A 21,374-nucleotide genomic window follows, 5' to 3' on the forward strand; every position below is an offset into this window, starting at 1 on the left:
GTTAGAATAATATACTTTATATGTGTTAGAACAATGAAATTTTTAAGATAAGATAATGTATTTTATAAGATGTTAGAATAATAAAATTTATAGAGTAAGATAATATATTTTGTGAGTTAGAATAATGTACTTTATATATTAAAGTAATACTCCCTCTGTCCCATTTTATGTGTCTGGTTCGGTTTTCAAGGCTTGACTGAAGTTATTTTTAATCTATTTTTTCATAATGTTAAGTTTAGTATTAGTATACAAAACTTATATATTTAGAAATTACACTAAAAGTACTATTAAACACTGAAGCACAAAGATGCATGACCTCCTACATGAGAGAAGTCACTACATGCCATCTGAGCACAATGTGCTTGATAAAGTAATATATGTTTGAGTTAGAATAATATACTTGTTTTTGGAGTACCATTCCAGCAATAATAATTGTTGAATTTGCCTAACGTACTAGGCGGGCCAAGAAAGACTGAAAGAGGACCTCTCGATTCAAATTTGCAAAACAAATTTCGTTTTGTCACTAATCGCGAAAAAAATGATTACAGTAAACAGATTATTTCTTTAGTATTCTTGTTCTGGAGAGAAAGTGATCTCCCACGTGCGTTCACATGGAGCGTGGCATTCATAGATTATTATTATTATTATTATTATTATTATTTTTTGAAAAGGGCATTCATAGATTAATTTACACAAACATGATGGATTGGCAAGAAGCCAGCGAGACATGGCCTAGTTGGGGATACATTACGTAAGCTAATCACTTAGTGTGTGTGTACAAAAGAAATGTACCCCACCGGCCACCACCTAAATAAAACACAGATACCTACACCAACTTACAAGTAATTGTGAGTCATTTATAACCTTTTAAAAAATAAAAGATTATAGATTATAAGAGCATTCACATCAAGGGGAGAATTAAAGGATAATGTCATATGTTTTCAATTGAGTGGGGTTAATAACAAGTGTGGAGAAGAATTGGCCTGTAAAGTAGAGAAGAATGGCAGAAAAAAAAAAAAAAAAAAAAGAGCATGGGCTGGTGTGCGCGTTTCTCGCACAGTAACTGCCCACACAGGCGCATGTGCGCGCCTGACCATACTTTTTATATTATTTTCTTTTAATAAAAAATTAGTTTTTGATTTTTTTTCTCTCCCATCCCACATTCTCTTTCCTAATCACTTTTACATTCTCTCCACATTATCCTCAACTGATAATGTTACTCTTATTTCTTTTTACATTAACCCTATATTATGCTCTATTGTGGTTGCTCCGCTTGCCTTAACAGGTGTCAGGTGGGCATTTATGGCTTAACAGCGACAGCTTGAAAAGAGTGTACCAACGTTAACAAATTCCGTAGATTTCCAGTTCTACAACCATAAATGCAGAATCCCCTTTACACCTATCACCTCTCCTCCTCCTTACGACCTTACCTGTCAAAGCACCATTTTTACATCCATACTTGATCCTGAATTTAATGCCCAAAAAATTAAAATAAAGGGAAGAAATGACGCCCAAACTCACCACTGGATCGGAAGTGATGGATAATAAAAAAAGAGTTGACTCGTACCTGTTAGAGAGACTAACCATAATGAATAAATAAATAGATAATAAATAATTATTACAGTATAACGGTAATAGTAATAATAAAATAATAATAATATTCCATCTAAGAGTGATTCTATATACGTTAGTATACATGAAATTTACTCCAGATAAACAAAAAAAATTATTTGTCAGGAAGTGTACCCATATAAGAGTTTGTTTAATATTGGCAATGTTTCTGGTATCTTTTCTTCTCCTTTGAACTTGAATACCAGGCAAAGCATCTGCATCTCTTCATCTTCATGAAATGACAGCTTTTCTCTCGATCCGAACCTATAGTCTATAGACACCCAATTAGGGGAGAAGTCAACAAGTCAGCATTGCTTTAAACCCCAAATAGTAGGATAATCATGTTCAAGTCTGCAAAATCGAAAAAGGAGAAGATCAAAGCTGTATTCGAAATGCAGTTTCAAGCAACACAGGTAACGTGTAACTTCAACTTAAAGCTATAAATTAATTTTAGGTCTTGCAAAATGTTTATCTTATGAGTCGGTCAATTTCCTGTCTTGCTACACTGCTTCAGGTGCCTCAACTAAAAGCAAAAGGCCTCATACTTTCACTGGTTCCGGCAGATGCCGGAAGGCCGACTGTAAAATTGGGAAAAGCTGCAATAATTGAAGGAACCTGCTCATGGGATAATCCTATATATGAAACGATGAAGCTAGAGAGAGATTCAAAGGCAGGAAAATTTCAAGAAAAGATATACTACTTCATTGTGGCGACTGTAAGTACCAACCAACTCCATCTCCCTTCTTTGGTATAATAATAAGATTATATATACACTGAACTGAATTGCTGGTCCCTCAGAAATCATCAAAGTCAGGTTTTCTGGGAGAGGTTGGAATGGATTTTGCAGAATTGGCTGAGATGACAGAACCAGTATTACTATCTCTGCCCCTTATGCCAGCAGACTCTGGCATAATTTTGCATGTTAGTCCTCTCTCTCTCTCTCGATCTTTTAGACATGCACAGAAATTGAAGAATGCACAATAAATTGCAACTATGTGACATGAATTACTTCTATTAGATGCCTTATCGACTTATTACTGGACATTAAAATCCAAGTCTCCCCAACCTGTCCTGTCTGCAAAAGAGAAAATGAATAGTGCATGAACCAAAATTGCACTGCCTAGTAGAAGATGAAATTCCATCTTATATGTGGATGCATCCATCTAATGTTATTCATGTAACAACAGGTGACAGTACAGAAGATGCAAGCAATGCCTGACCAAAGGTGATGGATAAACCACAAATATCAACCACCAATTGAAGATATCCATTCTAGATTGGCTTTTATATAAAATATATAAAATAAAAAGATGATATAGTAGCATTTTCTTCTTTCAGGTGCAAGGAAGAAAGTGTAGTTTCAAGAACTGAATCATTTGATCAGAGCTTTGAAACAGAGCTGGAATGTGATGACTACTGTGCAAACTCCACCGAAGTAAGGTCCCATAGTAACTATTTTCACATTCCACATAACAATGCACAAAAATGTGAAAAAGACCCCAAAAAACTTGTAACAACCTAGCACTAGAAAAGCAAAACAGATATGCTTTGCAAGAGGATACTAGTTTGGCTGATCAATGTGATGAAAAATCAATGTTTCATTTATTTCACAGGGTGAGCAATTCAACAAAACATCTCAGTATCCTGAGCAAAATGGCACCCTCAGACATCCTCCATCTGATGATATTAGTGTTAATCAGGACCTTAGTAGTCATCAACAAGATTTCAGGCCTCAGAAGCCTGCTTTTGGTATCAATTCCCTTGAAAGATATTCCCACCAGAGATCCTCCACAGACTGCTCATTGGGCTCAACCTCGGATGGAAGTATAAAAGATACAACAAACAGACCCAAGGAGGACATTCCAAGGGACATTGTGCAAGAAACTGAAACAAATAGTACGCTGAGGTTGCAAAATCAAATCAAAATGCTGGAAAGGCAGGCAGAAGTTTCTGAAATAGAGCTACAGTGCCTGAGGAAGCAAATTGTAAAAGAAAGCAAAAGGGGACAGGACTTCTTGCAGCAAATTTTTGACCTACAAGATGAGAGAGATGCACTTAAAACAGAGTGTGATGAACTTAAGTTTAAAAATAGGGGAAATGTGGAAATCCCAAATGCACCACAAAGTGAAATTGAAAAATTGACAGCGGAGTTAGAGGGCTTCAGGCAAGAACTTCAGCATGAGAAGCAATTAAGAAGCAAATTGAAGCTGAAGCTGCAAAAGACGGAAGACTCAAATTCTGAACTTATTCTTAGAGTAAGAGACCTTAATGAAATGTTGGATCAGAAAAAAAAGGAAATATCTCATCTTTCCGGCAAAAGAAAGTCCGAAAAATGTTTCACAGAGGGTGTGGCCAGAAAAATGTCCAGTTCCAAAAGTGATCAGAATGAAGAGGAAAACACTGAGACATTCAAGAAGGTTAATGAATTAGAGGAAATGAAACAAACAATAGAAAAGATGTCCAGGGAAATGGAGGTCTACAAAAAAGAAAGTGAAGTGCTAAAAGTACAGAAGGACCAACTTGTAAGTGATTGTGAAATCCTGAAAAATGAAAATAAGGATATCTATTCTGAGCTAGAGCAGAGTGAGTTAGAAAAAGTCAAACTGCAACAAGAATACTCTGAAGCATTGACCAGCATACAGCAGTTGAAGGTCAGGATAGAGGGGTTGGAGGATGAAATGCAAAGACAATCAATGAATTACTCAGAATCTTTGGACACTATAAGCATGCTAGAATCTGAAGTCATGAGCCTTGAGAAGGAGTTGAAAAAGCAGGCACGAGCATTTGAAGAAAATCTAGAAGCAGCTACTCAAGCCAGAGTTGTGCAGGAACAAAGGGCGTTAGGTGCCGAGGAGGCCTTGAGAAGAACAAGGTCAAATAATGCAAATGCAACTGAGCAACTTCAGGAAGAAATTAGAAGGCTTTCTGTTGAAATGGCATCAACGGTTGATGAGAAGGAGAAACTAGCTATTAAAGCAGTGGCTGAAGCTAATGCTCTGCTACAGCAAAATAAAGTTCTAGAGGACTCACTGCATGAAGCCAAAAATGAACTTGAATCAACAAAAGATCACTATACGAAAGAGCTGCATCAACTTTCAATTCAAAACAATCAGACATTACTGGAAGAGTCAAACAAAATGCGGACTCTAATGGATGAAAAGAAGAAAACTGAAGAACATTTACAATCTGAAATTGAGAAGCTACAAGTTCTTTACAATGAATTGGTTCATGGTTCCGAACAGTTTAAGTTAGAGAATGAAAACCTTAAGGAGCAGGTTTTCGAATTACAGAGTAATCTACACAAGAAGGGACAGGTACATACCACTGCAAAAAATTAGTTTGTTATGGCTACCATACAGATTATAACTCATTTACATATAGCAGTAAATCTGACTACTTGACTTTAAAGGAGAAAAGAAGTGCATCACTTCCTATTCTTCTAGTTATACCTGTTACAAAAAGAAACTACGTAATGTAAAAAGAATATAACTCTAAAAGTAAACCAATAAATAAAAAAGAATTCTTTTGAAAAACAAAGATATTTTACAAGGTAGCATGCTCATGCCTCAATGCCAATAACCAGATATGTGTAAGGAAGAAGCATACAACAATTTATATGTGTTTACTGTTTAGTGATATTATTCACACATGACTTACGTCAAAATATATATTATTCTCATGAAAGGAAATAGTTATAATCCTAAAATAGTGACATCCACTCTAAGGCTCAAAAAAATCCACCAAGTTCCCTCTTTCAACAAGTTTGACCTAAAAAAAATACTACTCTTTCTTTTTGGCAATTTTTTTTTTTTTTTTTTTTTTCTTTTTGAAGAACTTGTTGAAATCATCTATGGTCACAAATATTTCTGAACTGCTCAATTTGAAAAACAGGAGAACAGACCTTCAAATGGAGTCACAGTTGAAGCAAGAAAAGGTACAGGGGAATGTATCCATTGTGGAGAGATGAGGTCTCTAGAAGGCTCATCATTAAGAAGGTACTCAAATTAAACTATAATTACTCACAGCTTTTCTACTGTATTGTCTTTTATTACTTAAGGATGACCCTGCTGAAAGATTAAAAAACAAAAGACTGAAATTCACTGCTCTTTGTACAGTAAAGAGATACACTCAGGAATGCCAAAAGTGATCAACGGCCATGCTGAAACTACACCTGATCTTGCTAAGTTACTTATGGAAGTAGCATCACTGAGAGACAGGAACAAGCACATGGAGGGTGAACTCAAGGAAATGGAAGAGAGATATTCAGAAATCAGCCTCAAATTTGCAGAGGTAGAAGGTGAAAGGCAACAACTTGTCATGGCTTTACGTAATCTGAAGAATGGAAAAAAGAACTAGCATTGCATTTAAATGTTGAATGAATGGATCTGTAGATGGAATTCAATACACCCCTAGATTTCATGGCCTGTCAACAATGGAGACTGAGGGGTTCATGACATTCAGCCATGCCTTGTACAAGAAGTTTCTTCTGCCGTAGCTCTTAGTATAAATGGCCTAGGAATACAAAGTTTCAAGATAATTTTTTGTTGCGCAATCATGAAACCAAGTATGTGTATGAGCACATTTCATGACATAATAAATTGCTAAAATCTTCTGCCTGGAGTGTGAGAATCTCTATCACTCCACACCAGCTTAGTTTGCCCTCCACTTCCATTTGTTGCAAAAGATAGCGTCTGCAAATAGTTAAATGTGCAATGACTATACAGCAATAATTTAGTAAGTCTGTCTAACAAGAGGTTCAGTAAATGTACTTGTTTTGCTTTTTTATCAATTGGTGTCCATGTTGGAAGGTGTGAAGCAGAAGCCATTTCAACCTTAGATGATGATGATGGCCGTATAAATCGCTTTTGCTTCTTTTGTTCAATTGATCTTTCTGAGGCACCCTGTCCTTGGTACTTGTAGAATTCAAAAATAGATGGACTCCTCTTAGTTCCCTTAGATCTAGTCCTTGGGTATCCATAACTAGGGGCAGAGACTTTAGAAAGAATGGAATGCTGGCGTGATCTACTCTTTTCCCTGATTCTGTTGAGAAATTCAATTGTCCAGGGTGACCCTTGCAGCAGTTGAGAGGAGTTTATTGCACTTGATAGTGGTGTCACTGTATTCCTCTCTTGCAGTAAGTGGTCATGCAAATTCTGGACTTCCTTCTGTGATTGGCCTCCTCCTGAGACCCCATTATTGTACTCTAGTAGAGTACTATTTCTGTTAATACCAATTCCTGGTTGCCAATTAATCCTTTCTCTGGAGCTTTGTCCTTGATCTCTTATAGAAATCCAAACATCTGAGCAAGAGTCAATTTTATCAGAGGTAGGAAAAGTGGAAAGGTTGCTTGTACCAAAAGACAGTTTTCTTGCAGCTTTAGGGATTCGTGTGGTCAAGTCCTGATCCACTTCATGCAGCAAAGGTGACAAGTACGCACAATTTGCAGTAGAGATTTTTTTACTGACTGCATGTGTGTCCTCAATGTCAATGACTTCACCTATAAAATCCTTATATGCATTTCTAGAATCCTTGCCACTTTGTCTATCCATTTTGTTGATAGCAGATCCATCCAATGTTTGTCTTGGAGGAAAACATGCACCAATGGAAATAACATCAGCTTTATTCATTTCATCTCCCAACTCAGGATCTCTTGCTATCTGAAAATCGTAGGGTTGAGATGAATTATGAGGATTCATTGTCATATTGGTCTCCAATCCAAGGGGTTGACCAAACAAGTTATTGTCAAAAGATAAACTGGACTTCCCAAGCTCATCAAATATATCTGTCTTTTCTGAAATCCATGAATAGTTGGGGTCAGATGTGCAGAGGAGACTGTCTTCAAGATCTTGAAGATTCCCTGCATACTTTCTTTTTCTCATCCCAGAGTTGCTTCCAAAATGAAGAGGCTCTGAGCCAGGAACAGAAGATACTGAAGAAGAGCATTCTGTCATTCCTGATTTAGACTCCTCACGCTCCCCATATCTACTCAAAGCACTTAGTAATGAAATGCTTTCATAAGAAACCTGATACTTTTGAACTACATGAAATCTATGTTCAGGTGACCATTCAAGAAACTCAAGAAGCATGCTCACTGAAGACAATATTGCATGAGCTGAAAGTGGATTGATTGAAGGGAACATAGTAAGGAAAGATTCTGCCAACGTCTCTAACTCGGACACTTTAGGAAACAGGCCTCTATTTGTCCTTGATTCAGCTTCAATGCAAGATAATATGATATTTTCAGTCATCTCAGAACAATATGAGCAGAAGATCTGTATATCAATTCCCAGGCTAGCTGCTGCAGCATATAGCTCATCTGACGACTCCATAATCCCATCTAGGAAACTGTTCTCTCCCTCAAAGACCTGGAATGTAAAGTCAAATAAGTATTTGAACTCTATATTCAACTTTAAAGAGGATCCAAGGGAGCAATGCTTGGCATGTGAAATACTATACACTACATATCTCGGTTCACCTTCACAGGTGTATATCTTGTTCCGTTACAGTCTTTGTTTTCTAGAAACAAGCCGCTAAATTTATAATAGCCATTCACTGACTATTGTGTTTCTGTACTCTTTACATGCATGCATAAGAGTGTAAAGAATTCCATAACAGGTTAGAATAAAAGAGTATTGTTGGCAATTACCAGTATACAGCCACTAAAAGCAAAGCTTAGCGATGTTAAAATACTTGCTGCAATATTTTCTACACATAGCGGCAAGCATGAAAAGGCCTCATCTGAGGAAGTAGCTTTCTTTGCAATATTTTTGCAGTCATACCATGCAATGCAAATGGCAGCACTGATTATGACATCAACAGGATGATGTAAGTCACGCTCTATAACTTGAGCTCCTTTCTTCTCCAGTGCAAGAATCTTTTGGTATGTGTTTCTCCTGGATATTACCATTTGTTTGTCAAAGTTTTGTGTGTTCACAACAATGATAGTGTCAGGGAAAGAGTAGTCATTTGTGTGAACTTGCTCTGATCTATCGAATGGAGCACATTGAGGAAGCATCGTAGAGCAAACTTCATCTCCACCGAATGTTTCTATACATCCAGAATCATAATTATTTTCCACTGAAATAAAACTTTGCTGCTTTTCCAACTTATCACTTCCACCGAGGGATGAAAGAGAATGAGGATTCTTTTTCTGGGAGTCAGAGTTGTTCCAGTCCACAGCACCAAAATCAGGTATCTGATTAGTTTGTTTATGTTCTTTCCCTCTTGTGTAGTCTTGAGGATTTAAAAGGAAATCTAGGTCATTGAACTGGGAGAAAGATCCAGCAAGTAAAGAAATATTTTTGGCAACAATTTTGGATGATTCCCCTCCAGTTGATGCCTCTCTATTTCGACTGATGTGCAACTTACTAGAAGATTTTTCACCCAAAGGCAACGGAAATTCTGGAATGTCATTAATATTTATATGCAGTATTTCTTTGTTTTCTTCTTTGTTTGACGCCTTTGGAGAATCACCAGAGAGAATAAAATCATATACCAGCTTCTCACTATCACCCAACTCCAAAGCAGAATCAATGTTGTAAACATCCTCCAAGACTTTTGAAAAGAGAGAATCTGCATTACAGGTATGATTCACTTCTTCTAGAATATGCCAATCTAAATATAAATCATCAGACACAAAAAAATGCAGTGTATCCAACTCAAATAATATTTCCTCAACATGCGAATGTAATGACCTTGTTTTTTCTTTGTCCGGAAATAGAGGCACAGGCAATGATTTGAAAGAGCTATCAATCATAGTGAGCTCCTGGCAAACAACTAATTCATCAAAGCTCCTTAAACTTGTAGCTTCTAGAGGCATTTCTTTCTCAATCTTCAATTTTGCATCAGATAAGACTTCACTAAAATGAGAAGGGCATGATGAATCAAATAACTGTAATTCCTCAAATATCATTGGACTTCTCAGACAAATTGAACCACCATCTGAGTTCTCTCTTTGTTCTAAGAAACTTATAATATCTGCTTCAAAGGAGTAATTCAAAAAAGGTATCTCCATCTTGAATCTGTTTGCCAGTAAACACTGATCTGACACACATTCTAAAAAATCAACATTTCTAGAATCCAATAGCCCTTCTGAGTTACTCATTCCATCACCTCCCATCGAGTACTGGATTTCAATACTTCCAAAAATTAGAAGCCGATTTTTTGTGGGTATATCACTCAAAATGCCCAAACCTGCTTCATCAACTTCAAAGAGGGGAAACTGGGTAGTAAGAGAAAGATATTGCCCCTGAATAGAGCCACCATCTTCCAGATAATCAACCTTTCTCTCCACAAAAGTAGGTGAGTGGATTTCATCAACTGCATAAATTGATTGTGGACTATAGAGGGGATATTGCAACATGGTTTCAGGACTGGGCATTTCCTGAAAGGAGTAATATATATAAGCTCTGAGTTTCAGATAAAAATAAAAGGGAAGATATCAAACAGAATTCAGGATAAAAACGCATGTATAGAACTTAGTAGTTAGCTTTCAGAGTCTCATAAGCAATTGTAATGTGGATAAGTTATAAGATCTAAGAACCAAATAACATAAAGATTTATTTCCTATAATAGAAATCCATACCATTGATTCCCTTATTATTTGCACTTCCACTGGATAAACTAATAGAAATATTCCAACAGTATATAAATCCATATTATTTTACTCCAAATGTTTACTACCTTCTTTTCAGCAAAGGAAATGTCAGTAAGAATCCTCATGTCTTCAAAATAAAAGGCAGATTTGTGCTGGGAAAAAATAAAGAAATTTAGGTAAAGGCATTTATAATTAAGCATATGTATCATATATGAATAAGATCAAATCTTAAATATGGGGGTTTACCATTGGAAGCAAGATCGAATGGAGTTCTGGAATCTCATATTGTAGACTGTCAAATATGGTGTCTTGCTTACCATCAATGAGAATACTGCCTTCCTGCAGAGAAATGTATCATTACATCTTAAAACAATTAGAGAAGGATAAATCATCTGAGAAAATCCCAAGTCAGTAGCCTAATCAATGTCAGCAGTGGTTAGCTATTCTGTTAGCTTAGCTGGAAGGAGTTGGTTAGGCTGTTAGCTATTCTCTCTCTTCTTCTTTTTTAATCATATATTTCTGTAAACATTTATATCCTCAAATGTCAAAGTACCAGTAATTTCTTTGGCAAATACCAAGAGCCATAGAAAAATTGCATATTAAACATGAAATGACTCAAGCTGTACTTCAAAGGAACATATTCTCCAATGTAATCTTCTAGATGATCAGACAATGCGGACTTGTCAATATTCTCATGTTGATAGTCTTGCAGATGAAGTAGATGATAGTCTGGGTGATGAGTCCAAAGAGTATCAAAATTGCCAACAGCAACACAAAAAAAATTCTATACCCTACCCTCCCTGTAACTCCACCTCCATAGCCAAGCACCACAAAGTACTCAAACCCTTCCTGAATTCCAAAGAAAACCAAGTTCAACAGCAGGAAAATGACAGCAGATATATTCATTTTACCCCTGATCAGGCCCTGGCTCTTGATCATGGTATTGAGGCCATGCACATCTCCAAGCACAGACACCACACTGGCAAGATGATACATAACAGTGATATACACAAACCCTACCATGTACGCGACCATTAGAAGTGCAACAACAAACAATCCAAATTAGTGTAAAATAGTCCATGGTGAGAGTTTCAAGTTCTGGATATCATTATCAATTGCTTCATTGAGCAGATTGTCCCCGCAAAAGAGAGAAGCACACACCATTTCTCCAGTAAGAAACTAGGCATTAAAAAAAAACTATATGAAAATTAAATGCACATGACCTTGAATCATCTGATTTTAGTTTCTGTTTTAGGCTTCCACACTAGTTTAATATGTTTGCTGAAAAAAGAAGAAGGAAATCTATGCATATTAGTATCTAATACAGAAAGCTAGCATCCATCACCTATGTTAAATAGTATTGCTCTTGAAACCATTGAGCAACAGTACATAAAACAAAAGATATAGCACACGTTGAATTCTGCTTCTCTTCAAAAGCTCGAACAATTTAACATTCATTATATCAGTCAGACCGCATTGCATACATGAACACTGACGCCAACGTCAAATTACGCAAAACAATACTAATCAGCAGATATATTTACTTTTAAAAAAAATCAAATGGAATATAATTAATAGACTTAAACATAAGATCCTTGCATAACTGAGGTCGAAGATTACCTCAGCATTTTGGTTGGAAATGGAACTTGTTAGCTTGCTAGAGGCGGCTTTTTCGGAGTGAGATGGAGCTTTATCGAAATCACAAATTTCAACATCAATGAAGTTGGGGAAGGATTCGGAGAGGAACTTAGACAGAGCTTTTTCAATCGGTAATTGTTTGATTCCAAGGTCGATGCTGAAAATGGACAGTTGGTCGAAACGATGAAGGTCTTCGAATTCAGAGGAGGAAGAAAGCGGGAGGTGAGGAAGAGGGAGGCGGAGGAAATCTGTGGCTTGGATCACAGATGAGACGGAGTAATCGGTGCAGAGGAACCGAGTTCTCATTTCAAGTCCCCCTGAGTTGCAGGGACTGAAGCTTTGAATTGAAAATGTTAACGAACTTTTGCAATTGGCGCTCCTGGGAATGGTTTATAATTTACATGCTATTGTAGACTAGATTGCTAGTGCAAATACCCCGTCGTTATATCGGCACCAGGTACCCAAAATGACATCGTTTTCATTGCATTGTCTGAAAAATTCATGTGTTTCGAATACATATAAACTCGTAACAGAATACACAGAAACTCTTAACTTAATACACATAATCTAATATAATACATGATATACAAAAACTCTTAAGTAAATACACTGAAATTTTTAACTGAATATACATAAACTCTTCACTGAATACACATAAACTCTTAACTGAATACACATAAACTCTTAACTGAATACACAGAAACTCTTAACTAAAAAAAACTTTTAACTGAATATACATAATACGATTTTGACCGTTTGGATGGACAGAGATGTCAGCAACTGAAACACATGCATTTTGTGTCTGGCCGCACATTGTTATGTACACCGTGGTGCACGATATAAATTGCCGCAAATACCAAACGGTTTCTCTTGGGCCGTGTTTTCTGTGGTAGGCCTTTGGGGGCTTCGCTTTCTAGAGCCAGCTCCCTATTTTAGTATTTTATCAATAGTTATAACATGGACAATTTTAAGGTGGACCCGATTCTAAAATATACAATTTATTTTTTGAATGTTTATGATTCTGTAAAAGGCATTTAATATGTAAATTGTGAATATTATAAGTATGTAAATTGTAAACATGAACAGACAGAGTTGTTTAGTTTACATACGGAATGTTCATAATTTACATAATGAACTGAACGGAGTTGTCTAGTTTCGACATGGATGAAGAAACCATGATAGTCTTTTTGTAATAATATAATTATTTTGATTTTTAAATAATGTTTTAAAATATTAATCTGTGTGGTATATTACGTGACATGTGACTTGAAGAGAACATGCTATTATATGTCAAATTAGTTAATTACACATTGTTAACAAGTGTAAAAGTTTAATTGAATGTTTTTTTAATCGTGTATCTAATTTCATTTTGATATATAGTTGGGAGGTCCATTTGACCCTTATGTCTAATTTCACGATAGGACAATTTATAGTTGGGATGCTAGCATTATTCATGAAATCTTTGATGAACGAGATGCTAATCTAATACTAAGTATTCCCCTATCGTTGACTAAGAGAGATGATAGGTTGATCTGGAATGATGATCAAAATGGTGTCTTCACGGTTAAGGGATGCTATAAGGTGATCTCTACCCAGTTTGATATCCACCAGAAGAAGAAATGGGTCGGCGTGTGGAAGCTCAACTAACCTTCTCAGGAAGATTAGAGTTTTTCTTTGGCAAGCTTGTTCCGGTTGTCTCCCTAGTGCAGATTGTCTGTGAGTTAGACATGTCGATTGTCAACCGGAATGTCATTTGTGCCACGTAGCTGAGGAATCCACCACTCACATTTTCATCACATGTAAGTTCGCATTGGAGTGCTGGAATCACAGTGGATTATCGGTTAGTACCACCACTTTTACGTCATTTGCGCAGTGGGCAGATCATCACCTTGACTCCTTAGACAATGCAAGGATCAGTGTTGTTTGTTGTTCATGATCTGTTGGAAGTTGTGGCTGGCAAGAAACGATAAACTCTGGAACAATAAATGTACTTCGAGCAATAGCCTTGTGGAGGGAGCCAAGCTCTTCCTAGCAGACTGGTCGTCCACCTTCGAAAGTTTCTCTAACCCTGCCCAGCGCCAGATCTCCCCCAACTCATAAATGGGACAAGCCACCATCGGGTTATCTTAAGCTCAATATGGATGTTGCGGTAGACATTAATAGAAACCGGATGGGATTAGGCTAGGTGTTGAGGGACGAGCACGGAAAATTCATGGCAGCCTCATGCATACCAAGCACTGGACGTCACCAAATGAGGCCGAGGCTATGGCCATTAGGGAAACCTTAAGCTGGGTCAAGAAGATGGAGTATCACCATGTGCGTGTGGAGTGCGATGCGTTGCAGATCATTCAAAGTCTACACCAGGATCAATGTGTATCTTCTTGTGATTTAATCATTTTATATATTAAAGATATGCTTCGTTCATCTTTTGACGTAGCTATCTCTCATGTTTCTCGTACTGCGAACAGTGTTGCCCATGTCCTTGCCCGGGAGACCTGTTCCATGTTTGTACGCTAGGAGTGGGTGTCTTCCCCTCCTTCCTTTATTGTTAAGGAACTCTATGCCGATTTGAATTAATGAAATATTTGCTTTTGTCTTAAAAAAAAATAATATATATAAATCTTAACTATAATATAGCAATATGGTTTGGTGAGCAATTATTGTAACAATAATTACTCACCAATCACCAAACCATATGGTTATAATATAGTTAAGAAACCATATATATGGTTATATAATAGTTAAGATTTATTTATTTACTTATTACATGGTGCATAAAAATTCAAATTAACCTTAATTCATTTCCATCTCTCTTGCCTCATCCAATCCATTCAAAAACTCACAAATAAACTTCAATTGAGATTATTCTAATGAGGTCAATCTTATAAATTTAGTACATACGGAGTAGTATTTAATATTACAAATTTTTAAGAACTTAGTAAACTACAATCGTAATTGTATTACAATTTTCAGAGTCACCGCGGATCAAAATTTTTAGACATTTGAGATTTCTAGAGTACTATTTTAGTTTACTAAGTCCTTAAAAATTTGTAATATTAAATACTATGTACTAAATTTTTAATATAGTTTAACATTTGTAGTAATCACCCACCTTAAATATCAATTCTTATTTTATTGTAAATATATTTATATATGTTCATAATTTTATCATAGCTTCACACATAATTATTAAATAATAAAATTTTTATATATGAACAAACCTCATATAAGGTATATTTTTTTAACATATTTTCCGTGCATCACACATGACAAATACTATTACTATATTAAAGTAAAAACTTTATGTACTTCTATATTTAAATAAAAAATCAAAATATATCAATAAAGTATTAAAGATTTTTAATAAAATATTATTTTTATACATTGAATTTTTTTTTAAAGAAAAAGATATAAATAAAATTAAGTTAAAAAATTATTAATGAGAAAAAAATACGGTAGATGCATGTATTCCATCATTTCCATGTAGCAACATGTATTTTACAAGTTACACTGTAAAATTGTAAAAAGCATATGGTTACTGTAGAAACGTTAGAAAATAATTTAAATATTCTTTTAGGAAAAACGAAAAGAAATTTAGTGGCAAATTGTGTGAAATTTTTGCTCATACTCTGCCCAAACCCTATTATACCCACCAGGTAAGCACCTATTCCCTTCATAACTCAAAACCCCTAAAACCCTGAGCCGATAAGCTCAGTTATTTCGCTCTGGATCCTATTGAATCCGGGCAGCAAGAAAGATTGAAGCTTTCTCCAGAGTTTGAAAATTCACTTGTTAATTTTACAATTTAACGAGTATGTATAGTGTGTAGCTCTTGAAGTGAGGCTATTAATTGGGGATTGCTGAGATAAAGAGCTAATGGGCCCGTCCCATTTTTCCACAATATATTGCCATGTACTCTATTCAGTCTGTTGTTCTTCTTGGTCAAAAGATCATCCAGAGCTTCCCTCGTTTTAGCAGTTTTTCGCGTTTTTTGTGTACTCAAACGTTTAACAGCGATGATGTCTTAAACGGGTTAGGAAGCTTTGAGGAGGAGTATCTGAAAGAAAGCTGGATATTTCCGAATTTTGATTATAATTTTGAAGAGAGTTCAAAATACTCTGATCAGTCACTCGGTTTCATGGGAGGTCATGGCTTTCCTGAAGGAAATTCCCAACATAAATTTTCCACCAGGAGCAATTTCATTAATGATGCAAAAAGTGATGCTCGGCGGATTCTTGAAGTTCTTTATCAAGATGGTCCAGGGTTTGATACAAAAACAGCTTTAGATGCTTTGCAAGTTAGGCTTTCTGGCCTTCTAGTCAGGGAGGTTCTTGTAGGGATACTGAAAACCTTAAATTATGCAGAAAAGAGTAGGTGTGCCAAGATGGGGTACAAGTTCTTTTTATGGTCAGGTCAGCATGAGAACTACAAACACACAGCAAATTCATACCATTTACTCATGAAGATTTTTGCAGAGTCAGAGGAATTCAAAGCCATGTGGAGATTAGTTGATGAGATGATTGAGAAAGGTTACTCAGTTACTGCTCGGACTTTTAACATATTGATATGTACTTGTGGTGAGGCAGGATTAACTAGAAAAGTAGTCGAGAAGTTTATTAAGACAAAGATATTTAATTATAGGCCGTTCAAGCTTTCATTTAATTCAATTTTATGTTCCCTTTTGACTGTAAAACAGTACAGGTTGATTGAGTGGGTGTATCAGCAGATGCTGGATGAAGGCCATTCACCTGATATGCTAACATATAATGTCCTCCTGTGTGCAAAGTACAGGCTGGGAAAACTGGATCAATTTCACAGATTGCTTGATGAAATGGAAAGAAGTGGCTTTTCACCTGATTTTCATACCTTCAATATACTACTTCATGTCCTTGGTAAATGGGACAAACCACTAGCAGCTCTTAATCTTTTGAATCACATGAATGAAGTTGGTTATGATCCTAGCATTCTTCATTTCACGACTTTGATTGATGGGCTCAGTCGAGCAGGCAACTTGGAGGCATGCAAATATTTTTTTGATAGGATGATAAAACAAGGGATTGTGCCTGATGTGGTGTGCTACAGGGTAATGATAACTGGATATGTCATGGCCGGTGAACTTGATAAAGCTAAGGGATTATTTCTGATATGGTTAACAAGGGGCAGCTGCCAAATGCATTTACCTACAACTCCATAATCCGTGGGCTTTGTATGTCGAGGAAATTTGAGGAGGCTTGTTTGATGTTGAAAGAAATGGAATCAAAGGGTTGTAATCCAAATTTTCTTGTGTATAGTACACTAGTGAAAAACTTGCAGAATGCTGGAAAGCTCTTGGAAGCTGATCGAGTGGTGAGATATATGGTGGAAAAGGGGTGCTATATCCCGCTTGTATCAAAAATCAGAAGATATAAAAGATGTTGAAGGGATACCTATGGAATGACAATCCACCAACTTTTAGGCAGAATGAAATTGTTATATTTGGATATGGGGAATGAATTTTGTTCTCTATTTTTCTCATACTGAGCAATGGATTTAAATCAATTATCTGGAATCTCAAATCCATTTTGCACTCTTTCCTACATACCAAGTGAATCCATTGTGGATGGACTGTTCCTGGATTTCCCGTTGGTTTAAAGAAAGGAATTTGAAGCACTAGTGCAACAGATAACAGTAGAGAAGAATGACATCTTGAATGTAACTTCTTGTGTGCAGGAAAAACTTTGTTCCTTGAAGTAGTCAATTTTATAGAGAGACAACTTTATTCATCTTGTCTTGAAATTCTTTTGTTTTTGTTCAATCTTCTTGTCCTATGATGTTCTAAGTAAACCACATTGGGAGCCAAGGAGTAGGGTAGGGGATTTGAACTTCTTACATATAGGTTTTTGAGGCATCCCCAAAATAATTGTAAAGTTAAATTTGTGGACCTAGGAACTTTTTGCTACCTTAGTTCACTGTGTTTGTTTTTGCAGTGTCAATGTGATATATTGATTGTAGTTGTGATACCATAATTGATCCCGTGATGTTTCTTCACTGAGTGATAAAGTGATGGTTGTTTTCTTTTTCCAAATTGTGGCATAGTATTGCTGTTATACTGTTTGAACTGGCTTTTGGATTCTTGCTACCCACTCCAGCATCTGTTCATGTTAAAAAACCTTGCTTCCTCGGATACTTGTGTGATAGTGAGGATTTAAAAGTAAGTGCAGGTAGATGCTGCCTGAACTTGAACATTTCAATATAGAAAAAAAGGGGAAATCTTTCTGCTCTATAGTACTTTGATTCTCTGGACAATTCAGAGCATATCTATGAAGTATGAACTGTGAAAGTATATGTTGAATTAAGAGCTAATTTCTAGTGATTCCATATGTTTTTCTCTTATGCTTTTTGATGAATGTTTGTGCCTGTTCATGTGTGTATTCTCTTTGTATATTTTTGAAAGCAAAGACCATCTGAATTTGCACTCTGTTCTTGGTTTCCACCAATTGAATAATTCTTTCCTCAACTTATTTTCAGCAAACTTTGCCTTATATTTTGGTGACTAAAAGTTGGCATTTTGTAATTTGAGATGTTAACAAATTCTGCAGGTGGAGAGCACAAACATGGATAATGTTAGGTACTTCACTATGCCCTGCTATTGTTATCCAATACATTGTAATGATGAAAACGAGAGAGTAGAAAAAATTGTTTCAAATGTTGGTTCTATCCAGGAAAATATTATATATTTGTTATATTATATAGTAGCATTTGGATATATAGGTTCTGGGAGGTTCTAGCACACTGTATGGCATCACTCTGTTACCAAAGACATTTCTGAAAGCCCATGGAGGCAAGGACTATTAAATGAAGTCAAAAGGTGGACTGAGACTTTTTAATTCTCTTATTAAATGCCTCTATGACATGCTAGAATTCCACAGGTGTACCTTATACAACAATGAACACTATACTCATCTATTATAAAAGCAAGATTACCTTTTCTAGAAGTCAAAGTCCAAATGGTGTCCTCTCTGGTGTTGGTTATAAATAAAAAGGAATAATAATGTACATTTTGTTGTCCTCAAAAGCAATGGCTAGTGTGTTGTGTGCCTGTGTATGCTGACACTCTTGGCCTCTTGTGCATAGAAGCTTTACCAGGGAGAATATTTGCAGAGTATACAATTCGGAATTGCTGACCTCAGATTATTCTCTACATATCATTTTCATGCAATTTGGATTTTAATATATAATAATGCTTCAATCTCCAGTAAATGATAGATGCTTGAAATGTGAAATGATATATGAGAATGCTGCCATGTGTCCTTCATCACCTTCTGCTTTGGTTACTTAATTGGACTTTGATGAGGTGTGTGATGAGATAAAGAACTGGTGATCAAACCTTTTTTTATTTTATTTTGCTTGTTATTCAAGTGCATCAAAGATAAACCATGATGTTATTTAGTTGGCATATACTCTACTCAATTTGCGGATTGGCAACCACTTTCTATAGTTACATTGTTTTGGTTGATGAAACAGAAATATTGGTGTGGTGTTCCCAGAAAGGAATGGATGAAGTATGGTCACTTGTGCTCTTCTTTCTTCTCCTCCTTTTTGTCTTCCTCTTTCTTTTCTTCCTTTTTCTCTTCCTCTTTCTTCTCTTCAATCTTCTCTTCCTTGGCTGGCCCCACTGAGATTATGTCAACTTTTGCTACTTTCTTCAATTTTTTCACCACTGCAACAGCATCCATCTCTCCTATTATTGTCAGTTTCTGCTCTTTGAGATCAGCAGCAATTGAATCCACTCCTGTTCTTAGAAAATTTTGGTAAATGTTTACTTTCTTGACACTATCTCCCCTCTCCCCTTGTTTTCTCCCACAGGAACAATAATGGAAGGTTAAAGATGTAGCACTGCTGTAAGATTCAAATTGAGAGAGAGAGAGAGAGAGAGAGATTCCAGAGCATACCATATATATCAGCAGCAGCTTCAATGGCTTTCTGCTTTGTCTTGTCATCAGTCATGGTAAGCACCTTAAGTACCACTTTCTGCAGCATGAATTAAAAGCAATAGCAAAAAAAAAAAAAAAAAAAAAAAAAAAAAGATTGAGAAAGAAATTCTAAAAACATTGTGTATATGGCTGGTATATTGAAAAACTCTGTACCTGAGCCATTTGAGAAGTCGAGGACGGAGTTGTGGGCGATACAAAAAATAAATGAATGAAGAATCTTTCTTGATATATAGGTGATGTCATACAACGTGGTTTTGCATTTGGTGGAGGGGGAGTGGGGACCCAAAGGATAGGATGCGTCATTTTGAGTGGTACTTTTTTTTTTTTTTTTTTTTTTTGAAAATCAAAGACTACTGCATTAACTTAAATCCGCAAGAAGAAAATTACAAATGATAGAGGGAGGATTCAAAAACCACTCCGAGCAATCAGACAAAGAAACGGACTGCCTAGCTAACAAATGAGCCGCCTGATTCGCAGATCGCTTAGTGAACACTAAACTACTTTGAGCAAACAAGCTCATTAAGTTTTTAATATCACCTAAAATAACATGAAAGTAAGAGTCTCCTGAAGTAGAGTGATAATTCTGGACAACTTGTAGGGAATCAGACTCGATTACCACTTTGTTAAGAGTGACAGATTTGAGCCATGTTAAGGATTCTCGTATCGCCATTGCTTCAACCTCTTTGGCCATGTATGTACCTCTCAATTAAAAATTGGTACTGAAGAGTGAAGACATATTGAACAGAAGAGAGTAATTTTGTTGTGGGTTTTATATTTATCACTTTCCACCTCTAACTTTAGAAAGACAACCATATTAAGAGTTATGTTATATTATATATACTCTCAATTTTTAATTTCTTATTCTCCACTTTTACTCACTATTTTTTATTATTATTATTTTTTATGTGGGTGGTCTTAGTAAAGGGGTCAGCATCAAGATTTTCCTAACAATAAATCACATAATTTTTAACTCAATTAGGGACGAAATATTTAAACATCTAAATAGATTTATGTGGGGTTGATGATGATGGAAAATGATAGGGGGGGTAAGAGTAAAGCCATACCACTAAATAAAACTTTTATTATTTAGCGACAGTGTGCATTGCCTTTCTAGCCTAAGCAATGTTAGATTTGATCAATCTTTTGGTGGTTCTGTTCAGTATATGAATTCCCATGGCAGTTGGGTGCAGCATGGAATTGGACACGTGCCTGCCTTTGTCGGAAACCGGCAAAAAAATAATGACCTTTTCCTTTGCATACAATCGCCAATTGGCAAACAAGACAGGTTTCTTCAAAAGCACCTCTCCCTTTATTAAAAGGTGAGACATATATAGCCATAGTAGTAGAAGATTGAATTAATATCACCACTAGCCAGCTAAGTTAGAGGGTCAACCCCAACAAGAACAACACATTTGAGCAATAGAACGCTGTTGTGTATCTAAAATTAATGTAATCTTGTACTGTAATAATTGCTACTTGTATTTTAAAAAGAAAAAAGAAGTATGCAAACACTATATATGGCATTTAAAACAAAATTATATCTTTAAATTAAAAAA

General features: G+C 36.0%; 3 protein-coding genes, 1 long non-coding RNA gene and 1 pseudogene across 6 annotated transcripts; 3 read left to right on the top strand and 2 right to left on the bottom strand.

Moving 5' to 3' along the window:
• The first annotated feature begins 1,756 nt into the window (after positions 1–1,756).
• On the top strand, positions 1,757–6,276 carry LOC109186839 (paramyosin-like). The gene is made up of 8 exons (XM_019337004.1): positions 1,757–2,024; positions 2,126–2,326; positions 2,410–2,532; positions 2,799–2,836; positions 2,950–3,046; positions 3,225–4,925; positions 5,503–5,606; positions 5,727–6,276. The coding sequence occupies exons 1-8, from the start codon at positions 1,953–1,955 to the stop codon at positions 5,965–5,967; spliced, it is 2,577 nt and encodes an 858-aa protein (XP_019192549.1). The 5' UTR covers positions 1,757–1,952; the 3' UTR covers positions 5,968–6,276.
• On the bottom strand, positions 6,187–12,249 carry LOC109186838. Of its 3 annotated transcripts, XM_019337001.1 has the most exons (6): positions 11,828–12,249; positions 10,454–10,546; positions 10,294–10,359; positions 8,258–9,994; positions 6,381–7,976; positions 6,187–6,302 (listed from the first exon to the last, which is right to left on the bottom strand). In XM_019337001.1, exons 1-6 carry the CDS (start codon positions 12,149–12,151, stop codon positions 6,213–6,215), a joined length of 3,906 nt encoding a protein of 1,301 aa, XP_019192546.1. In that variant the 5' UTR covers positions 12,152–12,249; the 3' UTR covers positions 6,187–6,212. The 3 variants fall into 3 exon arrangements, with proteins under 3 accessions (XP_019192546.1, XP_019192548.1, XP_019192547.1); XM_019337003.1 differs by lacking the exons at positions 10,294–10,359; positions 10,454–10,546 and adding an exon at positions 11,119–11,223 and having other exon boundaries at positions 11,828–11,916; XM_019337002.1 differs by lacking the exons at positions 10,294–10,359; positions 10,454–10,546.
• A 3,227-nt stretch (positions 12,250–15,476) lies between these two features.
• Positions 15,477–17,400, top strand: LOC109186116 (annotated as a pseudogene).
• A 1,029-nt stretch (positions 17,401–18,429) lies between these two features.
• LOC109186118 lies at positions 18,430–19,792 on the top strand. The gene is made up of 3 exons (XR_002055085.1): positions 18,430–18,692; positions 18,959–19,178; positions 19,691–19,792. It is a non-coding gene; the product is annotated as an uncharacterized LOC109186118 (long non-coding RNA).
• Positions 19,200–20,688, bottom strand: LOC109186117 (heavy metal-associated isoprenylated plant protein 39-like). The gene is made up of 4 exons (XM_019336026.1): positions 20,539–20,688; positions 19,972–20,133; positions 19,777–19,855; positions 19,200–19,616 (listed from the first exon to the last, which is right to left on the bottom strand). Exons 1-4 carry the CDS (start codon positions 20,629–20,631, stop codon positions 19,393–19,395), a joined length of 558 nt encoding a protein of 185 aa, XP_019191571.1. The 5' UTR covers positions 20,632–20,688; the 3' UTR covers positions 19,200–19,392.
• Positions 20,689–21,374: the final 686 nt, after the last annotated feature.

Source organism: Ipomoea nil, unplaced genomic scaffold (assembly GCF_001879475.1).
Source record: "Ipomoea nil cultivar Tokyo-kokei standard unplaced genomic scaffold, Asagao_1.1 scaffold1407, whole genome shotgun sequence".
NCBI lineage: Eukaryota > Viridiplantae > Streptophyta > Magnoliopsida > Solanales > Convolvulaceae > Ipomoea > Ipomoea nil.

What these genes read in the sequence shown, in the direction of transcription:
- LOC109186839 (XM_019337004.1), top strand. Translation starts at nt 1,953, where the DNA reads ATGTTCAAGTCTGCAAAATCGAAAAAGGAGAAGATCAAAGCTGTATTC. An exon ending in ACTACTTCATTGTGGCGACT is followed by an intron (nt 2,327 to 2,409) that starts GTAAGTACCAAC and finishes CTGGTCCCTCAG; the next exon opens with AAATCATCAAAGTCAGGTTT. An exon ending in ATCTACACAAGAAGGGACAG is followed by an intron (nt 4,926 to 5,502) that starts GTACATACCACT and finishes TTTGAAAAACAG; the next exon opens with GAGAACAGACCTTCAAATGG.
- LOC109186838 (XM_019337001.1), bottom strand. Translation starts at nt 12,151, where the DNA reads ATGAGAACTCGGTTCCTCTGCACCGATTACTCCGTCTCATCTGTGATC. An exon ending in ATTCGATCTTGCTTCCAATG is followed by an intron (nt 10,360 to 10,453) that starts GTAAACCCCCAT and finishes ATTTTTTCCCAG; the next exon opens with CACAAATCTGCCTTTTATTT. An exon ending in TTTCCTTTGCTGAAAAGAAG is followed by an intron (nt 9,995 to 10,293) that starts GTAGTAAACATT and finishes TACTCCTTTCAG; the next exon opens with GAAATGCCCAGTCCTGAAAC.
- LOC109186117 (XM_019336026.1), bottom strand. Translation starts at nt 20,631, where the DNA reads ATGGTTGTCTTTCTAAAGTTAGAGGTGGAAAGTGATAAATATAAAACC. An exon ending in CGACTTCTCAAATGGCTCAG is followed by an intron (nt 19,856 to 19,971) that starts GTACAGAGTTTT and finishes TTCATGCTGCAG; the next exon opens with AAAGTGGTACTTAAGGTGCT. An exon ending in AGCTGCTGCTGATATATATG is followed by an intron (nt 19,617 to 19,776) that starts GTATGCTCTGGA and finishes TTCTAAGAACAG; the next exon opens with GAGTGGATTCAATTGCTGCT.